The sequence below is a fragment of the Chaetura pelagica genome, unplaced genomic scaffold (genome assembly GCF_000747805.2).
Source record: "Chaetura pelagica isolate M959 unplaced genomic scaffold, ChaPel_1.0 scaffold59, whole genome shotgun sequence".
NCBI lineage: Eukaryota > Metazoa > Chordata > Aves > Apodiformes > Apodidae > Chaetura > Chaetura pelagica.
In genome coordinates this window covers 655,244-672,322 of record NW_009954416.1, presented here as the reverse complement: position 1 = coordinate 672,322, position 17,079 = coordinate 655,244, and the positions used below count along the sequence as shown (strand labels likewise).

The 17,079-nt window shown below is 40.2% G+C and overlaps 1 protein-coding gene across 1 annotated transcript; it reads right to left on the bottom strand.

Annotated features, from left to right (window-relative positions):
* Positions 1–1,543: 1,543 nt before the first annotated feature.
* Positions 1,544–15,451, bottom strand: PRCP (prolylcarboxypeptidase (angiotensinase C)). The gene is made up of 9 exons (XM_010004414.1): positions 15,437–15,451; positions 13,564–13,704; positions 12,405–12,506; positions 11,928–12,109; positions 9,946–10,103; positions 8,775–8,947; positions 7,160–7,324; positions 5,911–6,098; positions 1,544–1,851 (listed from the first exon to the last, which is right to left on the bottom strand). Exons 1-9 carry the CDS (start codon positions 15,449–15,451, stop codon positions 1,647–1,649), a joined length of 1,329 nt encoding a protein of 442 aa, XP_010002716.1. The 3' UTR covers positions 1,544–1,646.
* Positions 15,452–17,079: the final 1,628 nt, after the last annotated feature.

The following is a 17,079-nucleotide window of genomic DNA, read 5'->3' as shown; positions in this document are numbered from 1 at the left end:
TCTCTGCTTCTCTGGTCTTGTTTTCTATAGTCTCTTCAGTAATTGCCATTGGAAGTTCAAATCAGAGTCTGATCATAAATGCTGTGTTAAACACAAGACAAGGGAATGCCAGGAACTCTATCAGAAAGAAGATGCACAGGAGTGTTTTATAAGATAAAATTTCAGTGTTGGGTTTGCTTTGTTCCCAGAGGATGGGAGGGGACTGGAAACAGAAAAGGCCATCTAGTATCTCAGGAAAATACTCAACCACAAGGCATATCATCAAAGCTAAGAAAACTTTTCTACAGAATTGGAATGTAAGAATCTGGAGACAAGAAGCCTTGTGCAAGTCTTTCTAAAATGGAGTTGTTCTTCAAACTGCAAAGAATCCTTTCTGAAGAAGGGCTTCAGTATGAATGAAGCCAAAGCTGGAAAATGAGGGGACTGCCCCAGCCATTTATTAACGTCAAATATGCTGTCTCATGAATCAGAGCAGTCTGTCTGTTTTGGAACCCTTACAGAAAGCCCAGTGCACCTGGCTTGCTGAGCTCTGCATCAGGCTTTAGGCTGATCCAAGAGGAAAGCTGCATTCTCTGGTATGAATAGTTTGTCTTGAAAACATTTTTTTTTAAAAAGGCTTTTATTGAAGAGCCATCAGCAAACACATCATGCAGAATTTAAACAATGCACAGAATGGGGGGGGAAGCACCCACAAAAGGCACAATTATTTGTCACTTCTTAAAATGTAGCCAGCACAAGTGTCACATTTGCTCTTCAAGATAATAGCTTTGAAAACTTCCTGATCTGAAAAAGCAAAATATCTGTGGGGAATACACACATGCACACACAAAATACACCCAGTTTTCTCTGGCAGCCATCATCACAGTGTCAGATATTTCAGGATTAGGACAAACAGCAGTAAAAGAAAAAAACCCTGATGCAGATTGTGCTTGCTCAGCCAGTTATCAGCTCAATAAGTCAAGGCCCAGCCCCAACAATTCAGTACAGCACAGAATGGAAAAGCCACCTGAGGCAGCTTTGATTAACAAGCTGCCAGAAAACTAAGAGAATAAGATAAAAAATATATTTACTTTTCCAGCATTGATTCCAAAGAGTAAAGGCTGTTCAGTTTCTTTACAAATAGCACAGCAGGTTTCCCCATGCCTTCCTTACTTCTCCAAACACCACAGAAAGACATCATTTCTGTTCCCCTCTTATATCCATGCCCCTGCCATGACAGTTCACACCAGCTGAGGAAGTCTGCAATTCAACCCCACTGAAGGCATCAGGAATTTCCACATCAACAGCACTACCATTTAATCCCCTGTGTATATCAGCAGTCAAGACAGTCATCTAGCACAGCAAGGAAGGCATCAAGCCTAGAGTAGGAACTCTTCTTTACCATGAAGTACAGCATTTGAGGAGAGCAGAAGAGGAAAGCAAGGCAGAGCAGGCACCTCAATCCATGCACTTTGACTGAAGTTTATTATCTGACAACTCTCTCCACCTGTCTGCTGCCTGCTTCTCTCATGGGCAAAAGGAATGGTTAGCATTGCAACAGGTGAGGAAGCAGGAGTGAAATGTTCAGACAGTCATGCTACAAAGCCTGGCCCTGCTCCCAGCAAAGCCAGCAGTGGTATGATGGCCACAGATGTTGCAGTACCACTTCAGTGGCTCTGCCTGGCCTCTTCAATCCACTGCTTCATGTAGAAGACTTCCAAGGCCCGAGCTTGCTGCACAGATATAGGGTCCAGGGGGTGGCGGCTGCGCAGGTCCAGGTGATGGGCTCCATCTGGGATCACAACTGCCACGAGGGAATCAGTGATGTCCTGGGTCACCCCACCTGCAGACCATGGGTCCAGGCCACCATTGCTGTAAGGAAATGACATCTCATGAGGGTACAGCTGCATAGCAGTCAGCAGTGGGGCTGCAGCTCACATCGTGCCCACCTTGACTTCCAGCTAGTTTTGATTGCACATGTACAGAGAAGCAGATCTCAGCCTTGTCCAATGTCCTGTGCCCACTCCTCTGGTGAGGGAAACCTTCCCAACAGTTATGAAGTTATAAGCAGCTTAAGCAAGGCTATACTTCTGTCATTAATTATCTGGTAATTCAGATAATAACTTGTAAAAGCTCCACAGCCTCTAGAGACAGTTCTGCTGCCACCTGCCATTGTCATAAAAGGCTCATGTTCCCCTGTACCAAGACATGTCCAAATTCCCAAATCAAACCACTTTGTTTTCTCTCTTCAGCCTGCAATAAAATAAAAACTAGACCCTTTAAAAGTTTATTTTCAGAAAGTTCTACCTTTTTTCTGTCTCAGATGTGTCAACCTGGTTTTGGTACAGACCCTCAATTCTCCTTATTTCTAATAATAATTAAAAATAAAGCTTATATCCCTCAAGAAACTGTCTACAATTACTTTTCCTCTGTGACAGGACAATTTAATGCTATTTACTCCCCTTCTCCCTCCCCCAAATCAACAAACAGATTTCTTGCATTGTAAGTCTGGCTCCAAGTAATGCCTGGTCCATAGAGCATGGCTGAACAGTTTTGCATCTCTCCTTCCTAGCTTTCAAGTTGACCCAATAATCCCTACTACATCTTATTTTCCTTTATCACAATGTTCTTCCCACATGTGGTCCAACTTTCTGCACAAAGAAGCCAACACCCACGTACTTAAGGAAATACAAACTCCCCACTTAAAACACTGGACTTGCCCACAAAAGGACAATGTTAGAGATGGCTTATTGCATGTCAGTGTAAGCTTTTAGGAGGATCTGAGGAATTAAAACATCCTTGGACATGTAAAGATATGAAGCTAGAAAAATACCACAATGGCAACAGAAACAAGGAGTTAAAAAGAATTTTGTAGGAATAACTAAAAGTAAAAAACTGATAGGATCTGAATTAATATTTTCTTCATTTTAAAAAAAGTATCTTGAATTTCTGTAGTTCATTTTCAATAATTCTAAATATGATTTAAGACAAGAGAAATTTCTTCTATCTGTGAAATAAAAAACATTCACAGCTGCCCAATAAACATAAGCCATTGGATTTAAAAGGTCACCTGAATCAGAGCACCCTGGAAACAGGGAGATGAGTTGCCAAGAGACCCAGGATGTACATGGACTTGGATCTTTTGGTTCCAGTCACGTGGAAACTAAGCATGCCACAAGAAAACAATAGTCTCTGGCTTCTCTAGGAGCCTTTGGCTGCATCCTCTGCAGCTCCTGCCAAATGATGGCACCAGAGGCACTGACACAGTCTGGGAAGTGACACTTGCTGAGAGGAGGGGGATGGAGGGTTCACCACCAAGCAGTCATAAATCCTAACAGCTTTACAGGATAACTCAGCATCAACTGGAATGGATTATTTCCATGTTAAAACTAAGCATACATGCAAGTACTCAGTTCCCCATCTTACAGGGCAGAAGTTGCCCAATGTAAACAGAAATAGCAAAAGAAAAGAAAGAAAAGTCAACCACTCCTGCCTAGCAGGGGCCAGGCAAGTAGGGCTCCAGGAAAAACCTAACACAAAATACCAGCAGGCTAGTCCTGTTTTCATCATATTCCCTTGACAGCATAATAGGGTCCTACCTATCCCACAGCAAACAGTTCCCTTTCCCATCTTCTCTTCAGAGCCTCCACAACCCTCCAGCTTTGCCCAGAAAAAGGAAACGTTTTACAAAATCTTACCATCATTGTTTGTGTGCCCCACCCCCTTTTTTTTTTTAACATGCCCACTCTCTACAACTCTCAAGTTCCCTTTTTAACTTTTTTCTTTCACCTGTTCTCCTCAGCTAGGCCTTGTTATCTCCCTTCTTTTCCTCCATTCCTTTCTTTTATACCAACAATCCCCACTTTTGCACAGAGCCCCAGCATCTGTCAAAACAGAGCCTTCACTTTCTGCCTCTTCCTTGCCAGTGCAGACGTGCCCTAATTTAAAGGAATGCAATCCAGGTGTGATCCACCCAAAATGAAAGACATTTCTTAGGCTGTGCCCACCAAATGTTGCACTGTCTGATATAAACTGGGTGGATTTTGACTACCAGGCACATAGTGTCTGCCTACAGCCTAAGTAAGCACTCACACACTGATTACATACCTCCAAGAAGGCACCAAAGTGGCAGTGAAGGTTCCTGTGTTGACAACACACAATCCCTACACCAGTGTGAGTGTCTGCAGAGTGATGTGCTGCTTGCAGAGGGAGAAGTGGCAGCACCAGTTTAAGCATCCTGGCCAAATTCCACTGCAGATGGATAAATCCACCCTACAGTGGTTCTGTTTAGATGGAGTGTTCTTTCCTTCCTGCAGTAAACTGTTGTGCAAGTTGCCTGACACTTGAAACAGTGATTTTTACCCCACAGGGAGCCACTTTCTCTGGTAAACAGAGGGATATTTTTTGTAAAGCACTCTGCAGTGTTCAAGGATAAAAGGTTCTTACATAAAATGTACAGTGTTGACAATGTATTTGTTTGAAGAGAAACAACCCAGCTTGAGATCTCTAGCTTTGTGTGTCCAGCACTACATCATTCATTTGGTTGCTTTCAAGCTTCTCCCATTTCAAGCTCCTTCAGCTGGCATAAGTTCTTAAACACTCAGATTTCTTTGCATGTCTGTCATTTACAAAGCAGATTTCTACTGTACAGAGCTGTGAAGTCTTGGAAATAAGCAACACTCTGCAGAAATTAAGTTAAACCAACAACACCTTTTTCAATAAAAAAGTTTTCAAAAAAAAGGCTGGAAATTCTCACTCTAGAGGAGATTTCCTGCTGGGACAGAAACTGCAAGAGGCAAACAAGAAAGCAGCAGGCCTTTCAAGCCAAACAGACCAACACTAACTGCTGAAATCCAGAGGAAAAATCCCCAATTCAACTTTTTACTTTTAAAATACACAGCTATGTACCCAGGCTAATGAACTAATTCTGATTTTGTTTAAATAAGTGCTTTTTTGAAAAGGCCTTGGACAATTTGAACCAGAGCACAGAGAAATGCATCCAGGAGGAGCCAACAGCAGGCAATCAGTACAGCAAAGCAGAATTCCTGAGGGCACAAGCTTAAGAATGTTTATTAAATGCCTCCCTAACATGCAATAACCTAATGAGCAGCCAGTACTTACTAGTCAAAATTTATGTCACATCACAGTAGAAATACAGCTACATAAAACTTCCTTTAAAGAAAGCAGAGTTTAACCTTAAATATAAGGAAAGAGAAGGATGAGTAGAGAACAAGCAGCTTGCTCTAGTTTTTGCAGTAGACTGATAAATTACTTTCAATTTTTGCCCACATAAAGAGATGTTTCAGAGAAACTTCTGTTGCATTACTGGTATGCCCTGCTAGAATGGAAACTTCCCTTTGTGCTTGGAGCTTACACAAGTTTGTTGAAACTTGTCTAATTACCACTAAAAGAAAAGAGCAATTGGCAGTGATAGGAAAACTCCAAGTCACTTCCCTCTGTTTTCTCTATCAAAGGGAAAAGGAACATCACACCAGCCCCCCCACAAGGCTATCACCCTGAGCAACAGTTCTAGTGACCAAGACCCTGCATCACAGCTAGGGCTTGTGTAGACTCTCCTTTTATGTGGAAGTGACAGTGCTTTGGCTTCATAAAAGCTAGATGGATTTACCAGCATGGGACACCTGGACTTTGGCCACAAGATAAGAAGAAATCCACATGGGAAGAAAATTAGGTTTGGCAGAATCTCAACCCAGATTCTTCTTTTAGAGTCACACAGGCAGTGACAGAAAAGTTGGCTTCTTTAGCCACTGCAGACTGAACATTTTACTCTCAAGAGCAACACAAAACATGTGCATCTTTTATTCAGCTGGAGCACTGGATACAGAGCCTTTTGCTACTCAGGGCAGGCTCTCAGCACTGCCAACCCAAACTGGTGGAAGACTCCTCTCTAGAAGCTGAAACAAGGCTCACCTGAAGACAATGTTGCTGTGGGAACTGATGTTTTTCCCTCCATACATGGAAAGAATCCAGGAGGGACGAGGCCTCACTCCCCACAGCCTGTAACACTCTTCTGAAAACGCATCAAAGTCCCATTTCTGAGGTTCAAACATGTCATTGACACCATCTGAGCACAGGGGCATCACCATCTCAGTGCAAGCCTGAAAGAAATAGCAGGGTAACAAGATGTATTCCCAAAAGGCTGTCCAATAACTATTAGTGCAGTATTGAAATAAAAAAGCTCAAACAACATTTTATCAGTAATTACTGTAAAAAAGAACCATTTAAGTTGGAAAGGACCTTTAAGAACAGCAAGCACAACCATAAACCTAACTCTGCCAAGTCCACCATTACACCACATCTGCACATCTTTTAAATACCTCCAGGGACGGTGACTCCACCACTTCCCCAGGCAGCCTGTTCCAGTGCCTGACAGACCTTTCAGTGAATAAATGATTTCCTACTATTCAATCTAAACTTCCTCTGGCACAACTTGAGGACATTCTTCTCATCCTATCACTTGTTACTTGGGAGAAGAGGCCAACACCCACCTCCCTACAACCTCATTTCAGGTATTTGTAGAGAGCAATAAGGTCTCCCCTCAGCCTCCTTTGCTCCAGATTAAACAATCTCAGCTCCCACAGCTACTCCTCATAAGACTTGTGCTCCCAGACCCTTTACCTGCTTCTGAAAGCAGCTGCCTTGGTCCTTAGAAGAGGACCTATATGTAAGTGTTGTATGTGGTTAGTAAATGGGATAGGGAGAGTGGAATGCCCCAGAGCCCTTACCTCAGGGGTCTCTATTTTTGTTACCTAGTTGATGGGAAAGGTGAGGTCTCAGTGAGCTTCAGAATAAACGGCCTCAGTTGAAAGAAATTGGTATCAACATATCCTGACAAATTCACCTGCAGAAACTGAGGTGGACAGCTGGGATGGGGAGATTAGGAGACCAAGATGTTGCTGCTGTACATTTTCTGTCAATATGAAGAGCTGAAAATCATCAATTAGCTAAATAATGGAGACACAACCTAATCCTTCTAGGAAAGCTCCTTTTGTGCCTTTTCCTCCCCACTACCACCATACTTGCTTCATGGCTGCATTTGTCATCAGTATATCAATTATATCTGGTGTAATATGTTGACAGTTAAGTGACCTGACAATTCTCATCAGATCTTGCCCAAAAAACCTCACCAATTACAATTTAGAAAGAATACAGCACATACCTGATAGTACCAACCCAACTGGCCCAGATTCTTTGTTGCAGTTTCAGATGTGTCAAAGCATGAGGCTCCTCCTGAGTAATTGTAATAGACATTTACTGCCTGGAAAACATTCTGCAGCAGCAATTTGTCAGAGAGACTGGGATCCTTCAAGAACTTGCAGACTTCCTGCAACAAAGAGAGAAGGAAGAGGTCTAAATCTGCAAGAAATAAAGATTAATACATGATACCTGATGGGATATATATTTATTTTCAAAGCACAGCCAGGCCACTTCTAGAAGGCATCTATGCAAGGACACAGCTTGAGCATCATATAAAAAAACCCAGTACTCCATTTGCATAGTGCATGCTACTATGAGGAAACAAACTACATTTCCTGATTAAAACTTTAAAAACAGTGCAACCTTTCATTCACCAAGCTTTTAAATCCATTCTCCATTCTTTAAAATGGAGGGGGGGAAAAAAAAAAAGAGTATTTAGCTCATTTGTAATGAAAGATACTACATGCAAACACACAACAAAAAGGCTCCAGGTATAGACTGGGGGTCCCTGCATTTGCTGTTATACAAATGGAAACATCCATGTAAGGAAGGTTCTAATATTTTCAAGTCCTTCTATACAACATCACTGTACAATTCTTACTTCTTTGTGTTTGGAAAATATGAATCTGTGGAACAAGGAACTGTTTTCCCAGTGAAATATTAAGAACAATCTCAGGTGGAGTTTAATTCAAAATCTTAACTGAGGACATAGGTAGTGGAAAAAGCAAAACAAAGGACATAAAAGCTACTGCCCCAAAAGTTTTTTCATCTTAAAACTTCTTTTGGTTTAAAGCACTAATATTCTCTTTGGCAAGGCTTTGATCTTACTCCTGGCTCCACAGAGCTAGGACTAATGAAAGAACAGTGAAGGGTAAAAAAAAAGTGAATCTGAGTGCAATGGAAAAATGTAGAATTACTCTCCACAGGGAGCACAGGATGCTCTGCAACTCCAACACTGTCCAAGTGCAGGTGTGTAGGCACATAGGGAAAACTCACATGGCCAGTGCAAACTGTGCATCTTTGAAGGAGCGAACTTACCATCCTTCCCTCCCCTGTATCATCTTTTTCCCTCATTTTCATAGTGAAAGCTAGAAAACTGATCCCTCCCTTGCTCCCTACAGACAAGACCTGAACACTGCAAAGGACAATATGAACACCTTTCTGAAGTTCTGCTTCAGAAAAAGCATCTAAGCAGCTTAAGTAACTCAGATTCCATACATTAGAACTGCCCGCATGAGCTGCAGCCTTTTCTGTGTTTGGTTTATACTTCAGTCAAAGAGACAGCATGGACAGTGGTGGAGATGAGCACATTTCTTAGATTGTGTCAGATTGATAAAAAAGCAGAAATAATTTTCAAGGTGTTCATATCGTCCTTTGCAGACAGTCACAAAGCATAGATTAATGGCCTTCCCCTCCTCAATCAGGCAACTCTACACAACACATTTTGTTTCTATTTCACTACTGTTTATTAGCCAAAAAACCCTAATATTTTTTATTTTTTTACACAGTAAAGCTGGGAGAGGAGAGAATTAGTGAAACCAAATAGTCTCTTCTACAAGACATCAGTTTTCAATTACCTTTATAGGCCAAGCTGGCAGAGGCTGTAAGAAGTCAGCTTCATAGGGATAGTTCACCATAGCCAAGTTTACCCATGTTTCACTCAACCAGTTTTTCAATACAGCAACATCCTGAGGATTTTTTAATGGACTGCACAAATGAAATGTTCTGGAAAGCCACTGTAAACCTTCATCTTCAATTAAAAAAACAAACAAACCTTCATGTATTGTACCATTAACACATAGATCAGTTGTGCTGCTGCTAAAAAAGATAATTTCACTTAGTATAACTAATCTGGTGACATTATTTCACATGCATACAAGCATAGCAGATGAAATTTCAGTCAGCACTTTTAAGTGAAAGGAAACAGAATCTGCATACTTCAGCACATGGGTATGTCACAGCTAAGATAACATTAACTAAAAAAAGCAAAGACAGATTTACAAAGACATTTGGCATTTTTTTGATAGAAAGTAACATCAAGGCATTTCCAATGAAAAAAATCAAACCAGCTAGCTTACAGTGCAAGGACTACTAACAGATGGATGGATCTCTTTGGACTCTCCCGGCCTTCTCTTTCATTATTTTATCTGTTCTAGCACTTGTTCAGTTCAACCTCCCTGATTTTAATTAACTAACTCACCATATCAGGATTTCTCTTTAAGACATGAAACTCAAGTAGCAAGATTTTTTTTTACATAGTATTGCTTTGCTGCACAATGAGCTCATCTGATTCAGAATCATAGAATCATTTAGGTTAGAAAAGACCCTTAAAACCATTGAGTCCAACAAGTCCCTAGCACCAAATTCATAAGGATTGCAGTGATTTTCTGTACCTGATTGCAGTCAGTATTAAAACTCTTTTTTCAGACTACTTTTTCTTTGTAACATGGCCTACTTTGTCAAAAAGAAATGCAGGTTCTCATCTGAGTCAGCTCCTCTCTGACCCTAGGGATGTTTGAACCTGAATCCTGAATCACACCAGGTGTGAACAAAGCTTGGGATGCAACAAAACAGACATTTAAAAAAACAATGCTGAGCTCATTTGGCAGTTTTCAATACTAAGAGTATAGTTTAAAAACAATCAAGATACATATATATGTATATATAAAACAAACTTGGTGGTTTCATGAAGTCATAACAAAATTCTGAACATTATGACCCTTTGAAAACGTACTGGTAATGTCTCACCTGTTGAGGAAAGACTGGTAATGGCCTTCCAGGAATTGCGGATGCTTTCTGAGCAGCCTGTCCCACTCATTTTGAAATCATTAGTCACTACACTGGAGAAAGCACCACATGGGACCAAATCACCAAACTGCCAGATTGGGGCAGAGGCTGCCAGAGCTCTGCAAAGGGACATAAAAAGGTTATGTTCAAAACAAACAAACCTTCATGTATTGTACCATTAACACATAGATCAGTTGTGCTGCTGCTAAAAAAGATAATTTCACTTAGTATAACTAATCTGGTGACATTATTTCACATGCATACAAGCATAGCAGATGAAATTTCAGTCAGCACTTTTAAGTGAAAGGAAACAGAATCTGCATACTTCAGCACATGGGTATGTCACAGCTAAGATAACATTAACTAAAAAAAGCAAAGACAGATTTACAAAGACATTTGGCATTTTTTTGATAGAAAGTAACATCAAGGCATTTCCAATGAAAAAAATCAAACCAGCTAGCTTACAGTGCAAGGACTACTAACAGATGGATGGATCTCTTCGGACTCTCCCGGCCTTCTCTTTCATTATTTTATCTGTTCTAGCACTTGTTCAGTTCAACCTCCCTGATTTTAATTAACTAACTCACCATATCAGGATTTCTCTTTAAGACATGAAACTCAAGTAGCAAGATTTTTTTTTACATAGTATTGCTTTGCTGCACAATGAGCTCATCTGATTCAGAATCATAGAATCATTTAGGTTAGAAAAGACCCTTAAAACCATTGAGTCCAACAAGTCCCTAGCACCAAATTCATAAGGATTGCAGTGATTTTCTGTACCTGATTGCAGTCAGTATTAAAACTCTTTTTTCAGACTACTTTTTCTTTGTAACGTGGCCTACTTTGTCAAAAAGAAATGCAGGTTCTCATCTGAGTCAGCTCCTCTCTGACCCTAGGGATGTTTGAACCTGAATCCTGAATCACACCAGGTGTGAACAAAGCTTGGGATGCAACAAAACAGACATTTAAAAAAACAATGCTGAGCTCATTTGGCAGTTTTCAATACTAAGAGTATAGTTTAAAAACTATCAAGATACATATGTATATATAAAACAAACTTGGTGGTTTCATGAAGTCATAACAAAATTCTGAACATTATGACCCTTTGAAAAAGTACTGGTGATGTCTCACCTGTTGAGGAAAGACTGGAAATGGCCTTCCAGGAATTGCGGATGCTTTCTGAGCAGCCTGTCCCACTCATTTTGAAATCATTAGTCACTACACTGGAGAAAGCACCACATGGGACCAAATCACCAAACTGCCAGATTGGGGCAGAGGCTGCCAGAGCTCTGCAAAGGGACATAAAAAGGTTATGTTCAGAAAAATACACGCATCCTGAACCCTTGCAAAGTGAACTTCCATCCTCTGGTTAATCCCCTCCCCACAGCCACTATCTAAGAAGCATTTCTAATTCAGCTTGGACACTGTGTCCTTGGTGAACTAACCAAAATGTTGCAGAACTGTTCCACAGGTCTGCATGCAAAGTTGCTGAAGGTTTGAGTCTTGGACCCTAGTACAAAGATATCAGTAAACACATACAGTAGAAATTCAGACTTGTTTTATTACTTTTCATTCTCATCTAGCACCTAGGTCTTTCTCACTAGGCATTGTGCAAACTCAACTCAAGAGTTTGCCCACAGAGATTTACTTTCTAGCAGACAAAGGAAGGGGAATTACTAATGTTTCCCAGAAAGGAACCAAGACACTGAAGATATTAAAGACCTGCCTCAAGTCACCAAGAAGTCTGGTGACCCTAAAAAAAATGAGGTGTAAAGTCAGTGTCCATAATAAGTGTTTTTACAAAGTTAATAGAGAGCTTTGAAAATATCAACCACCCAGTACATGCTGACCTACAGTTGTCTTCATTAGGCAAACAGTGCCTCCCCCTGAATTTCAGGTAACTTAATTCCTTCTCCCACTAGGAAAAATTCAAGGCAGCTCACCCAACCACCGCATGGGGGTACTTCATCCGAAACCAGGCTGCAAGCATTCCTCCATAAGATCCTCCTATAGCTATGACAGGGCTGTAACGGGCTCCTGCAGTGCTTGTCTTCAAGTACTCAACCAATACTGCAAAGTCTGCCAGAGCTTGCTCTGATGTCAGGTAATTCAGATGCTTGGAATCCTGAGACAAACACAGCAGGTTATATACAGCATGGGAGTAATTTCCAGCAGTTGAGTTCTAAACCTGTGCCTGATAACTAATGAAATACTCTTTGCAGCTATCCCTCAAAGTGCTAGAAAATCCCAGATGTATTTGTTTTTAAACCTAGAATTGATAGTAACAAAACCAGGATAGTTGTGTACTCCTAGCACATGTAAATCTTACTCAGGCTAACAGTCATTGCACTGGTAAGCACTAGAGTAGGCAGAATTGTTTGTATAGAACACATTTAAGGAAGACAAAAGCCAACACTTACACTGAAAGATTCATTCCCAAAGGGCAAAGATTCTCCATAATATCTGTGCTCAGCAAATACTAACATGGCATCAAGTTCTTCAGCCACATCCCACATAAAACCCTAGTCAGGGGAAAACAGACATTTAAATAAGTTGAACAGATTCTTCTCAAATCTCTACTTTCAGTCTATTGTGTTCCAACTTTTATTCTTTCATTAGAAAAATATCACTATCAATATGCAATTAAAGACAGAATACAATCTGGTTTTAAAGTATCAATGAAGTAGAAAAAAACATACAAAATATTCACCCATATATGTATATTTTAATGCTACAAAGTATTAAGCAGATAGTACACACAGGCAATCCTGCCAGAACTCCTATGGCATCCATAGGAAATGAACACTACAGTAAAAAAGCATCTGAGTTGGAACTACATCACAGAAAACACCAACTTTATTTGGCAATAAGCAATAACCTGGAGCATTGCAATACACCTTTTTTCAACTAATTAACAACTACATCTTGTTATTACTTGTTGAAAGCAGCTTGTTACCACCAGTGAAGGAAACAGGCAGACAGAGATCTGCTGACAGAACCAAGTGAGCAGTCCTTGGTTGCTTTGAGCCCAGCACGTGCCACCTCCTCCTGTGTTACTGGGCTTTGTATTGAAGTGGCTGAAAAGTGCCCACATACACTGTTCTGCATTTTTATCAGTCAGGGAGGTAAAAACTTCCACAGGTCTTGTCAGAGAATAAGGATCATCTATCTTTGATTTCCAGCCCTCCTCTCAGTCACTTCATTTTTCTTACAGAAAAAAACCTCATCAGAACTTCCCATTTTACTTGGGGAGTCTAAAGGCCTGGGGTAGGTGTAACATGGTCCAAAATTTTACATTCTTAGCTTAAGGCACCTTAGTGTTTCCCCTAGAAATCTTATTCAGTGCTCCAGGAAGTTAATATATGTGAACCCCTTGATTTCTATGGGTTTCAAATAGGAACCTGAACCCCCAACATTTTTTTGTTCTGTTCAGCTTCCTCTTCCTCCTACAACAACCATAACCATTACAAAGTTCTCTTTAAATTATATTCTGACATTTTCTCCTTGTTTTTCCTTATTTTTCAGTACACCACTACTGGAGAGAAGGACTAATTCAAGAATCAAGAATATTTTCCACACCGTATTGTTGCAGAACCATGTGATATCCCCTTCATTGCCTGTATAAAACAGTATTGGCCCATTGTCTTTCTTCCAATGCTGATCTGCTACTAGATACCGCTGCTGGAATGTCAGATTTTCATCAAATCCAAAGTGATCAATCTGCAAGAACAAAAGCAGGTTCAGAAAGCTAAAGTTAATCCACCACAAGTGCCAACAACAAAAAAAAAACCTGAAAACTTTTACTAAGAAAAAAAAATCATGCTAAATGAATTCCTACATTCCTAATACATTGAAATTCTTCTGCTTCAAAAGCACACCAGCCAAACTTACAGGTATATGCAGTGAAGGTTCAGCTATTTAAAAAATGTCCTTTTTAAGGTCCTTTTTGCTTTAAGATATACTTAGAAAAATCAGACAAATCTACTGAGGGGAAACAAAATATCTGATGTAACAAAATTGTACGAACAAAGCAAGGAGAGTCACTGTCCTGCAATGTCTTGAGTCTTCAGAAAACTCCTTACTAGCCTTATCACTTAGATAAAAAAACCCCAAACAATAACAACAAAAAAATACAAACAAAAAGCCCCACTTCTTCCTTCTCTCCATGTTTTGGCATGAAATGGAAGTTTAAACATTCTTGTTAGAAAGCGGTCGGGTATTTTGATTCTTAGAAAATGCTAATTCTCTGTAGTTCATATGCTACTGACAGATTTCCCATGTAGTTTTACAGAGTGCTGCTTCTCTCCTTGCAATTTTCACCAATTCACATACCTTCCCCAATTCTTTCCACTGCCCTACAAATATTGCAAGCCTGTACATACCACTTACCACAAACACCACAGCATTAGCTTTATTCTCTCACCTGACATTTAATTTCAATTTCCAAGGTCAGCTTTTCATCTTTTATTCACACTGCTTTGTATGCACTACTCCCCTTGACCCTTCCCCAAGCATTTATCCATACTGGGAAGTTTATCAGTTGCTTTTAAAACTTCACCTCTTCCATGGGTATAATCTTATTCTGGAATGATCATACAGGCTTTTAGTATAATAAAAAAACCCAAATCAAAAGCAACCTCAGCAGAGCTACACTGCTTGATTACCATGCATTCACAAAATAATGCTTTTATTCATTAGCTGAAGATGACTTGTAGTTTCAAGTTTTGACTTCTGTCAGCACAAAGCATCATCTTCTCCTTTCATATAGTCGCTTGTTGGCGGTTACAGCCTGACATCTGCTGGCTTGAACATCTCTGCTCACCCATCTGCCTTGACACCAACAACTGCCAAATCTCTCAGATGCTCCAGGAACCAGCCTTTCACATTTCTTGTTCTGAGAATATCTGCAAGTTAGTGTTAAAAAGCAGCAAATCACACACAAGTCCAAGCACTCACTGCTAACAGTGACCTAACTGCTAGGCAGATTGCTCCAGGCAGCTCAGGGAAGCCTAACTCCAGACCTGCAGGATCCAGCTGCTCCACATTACAGACTTACACTTGATCTGGGTGAAAGAGAGCACAGGAACACAAGATACAGAATTGGCTGCAAAGTGAGTTTTCCAAACTCTTGGAAAGCTTATTCACTCTTGGACTGAAGAGAGCACAGCTGTGTTGCCCCACACTGCTAGAACAGCAGGAACAGCTGATGAGACTTTCTACTGCAGAGTCTTGACAGACAGAGAGGTCTATGCCCTAAATAAGTTAACTCCAGTGACTGTTTCCAGATCCAAATAAAACTAATTTATATATGCTACACAGCTTTGCTCAGTGGGACCTTTTATCACTTACTCTTAAGTATATGGTGACATTTTCATGCACACTTTTAAGAGCTCTTCCACTAAATCCAAGTGCTGAGAACATAAGCTGGGCTTACCCTACACTCACAACTCACCTGCTCTTTTTCCATTTGCACAGTTATTCATTTTAATGCCATTTGCTATATCAAGCATAATCAAGATTGATTATATGTAGTGATTAGATACAGAAAGGCAGAACAAGGTCAGCAGCTGAAGAAGTTCTTGGTCATAAGACCTTGGGACAATTAAAAAGAAGGATAAGGCACATCTAAAAAACACATTATAGTTTAATAAACTCCAACACTATTACAAAGTATAATTAACACATCTTTTGTTCTAGATCTGTTTGTGAAGGGGAGAAGTATTTTTTCTAACCTTTCTGGTTAGGCTCCTAGCCAGAGACAGGAAGAAATGGACTCATGTGTCCTGTCTGCCTTATGAAATCACCTAAAATTAAACTTTTAGCTTTAAAACTTGATTCTGCCTTCTTCCCACCTGAAGCCAGTATCAACTACAAGACTGAACAACAAGTATTCAAATTCCCTGAACTATAAAGGTATGTTCCAATATCTTCTCAGTGCAGGCAGCTTAATATGCAGCTGACTAAAAACAGAGTGGAAGGGGGAAAAAAAAAAATCAGAATATTTTAATGGATAAGCATCCTGTTGGCACCAGGTTGAGGTTATTCCAGGGAGTATCATGCAGAACAATCTTAAAGCCCATCTTGCTGTTCACATGCCACTGGAACTGGAAAATTAGGATAGTAATATTCAAATATTAATACACTTTCCCAAATAATAAACCTGAAAGAAAAATGGTTGTTATCTCCTATGGTTTTCTAGTGAGTGAAAAGGTTTTTTTGCCTGTTTTAGTAACCACACTGATCAAAGTGTCATGGCTCTCTATCATGGCTCTTAGCTATGCTGCAGACTCACTCATTGCCATCAGACATGTTTTTCCTTCTCACTCCTCCCTCAATCTGTAAAATTTCAATAACCTCACAGCAGCTGGATAACCTCTGTTTATCATATTCATAACACAAACCATAGATACAGTTAAGATCTCAAGCAAGACGACACCCAGACTTCTCCAGGGAAAAAAAAAAAATAATCACAAGTACCTATTGCAACTGAAGAGCAGTAGCTCCTTTATTGCTAGATGATGGTGCTTTATACCTTGTAGTAACTTGTCTTTGAAAAGGTAAGACAACATGGCTAAAAAAAGCCCTGTTTGTTAAGCAGACAGAAACAGATGTCACAATCGCTGGTTGTTGCCAAGAAATTAAGAAATTCTGACTCCAGAACACCAAAACAGAGTTTGGATGTTTCCCAAGGAGTATCTCCTCACAAGAGTTAAAACTGTTTGAAAACACACCAAGTCAGAAGGGAAAAGCACAAGAATTAATACAAAATTGTGAGGTGAAAGGTTGGGACACAAAGGGAAAGCTGTAGCTCAAGAACAGCAGGTGGAGCTGCCGTGTAGTTGAACTGCACTGCAGGCACATGCTGGGCTGCCCGGAGGAGCTGCTGCTTCTCTCCTTCAGCAAGTGCTTTCTTCACCATCCTTTACAGAACAGGCATGCAAATAAGTAGTAAACCCCAGGAAGTGTGGGAAGTATACTTTACAACTCAAATAACCCATATATATATATACTTTAAATGAACTCTTAAGAAAAAAAAAAGTTTAAAAAGACATAACAAGACTAGACCACAACAGCAAATCAAGCAAACAAAAAGCT

Bases quoted from the DNA above. Each gene is read 5' to 3' on its own strand.
- PRCP (XM_010004414.1), bottom strand. The intron at 12,507-13,563 runs GTGTGGAAAATA...TCCCCTGACTAG, and splicing joins CATGGTTCTGCAACAATACG to GGTTTTATGTGGGATGTGGC. The intron at 1,852-5,910 runs GTGAGCCTTGTT...ATTTCCTTACAG, and splicing joins CACAGCAACATTGTCTTCAG to CAATGGTGGCCTGGACCCAT.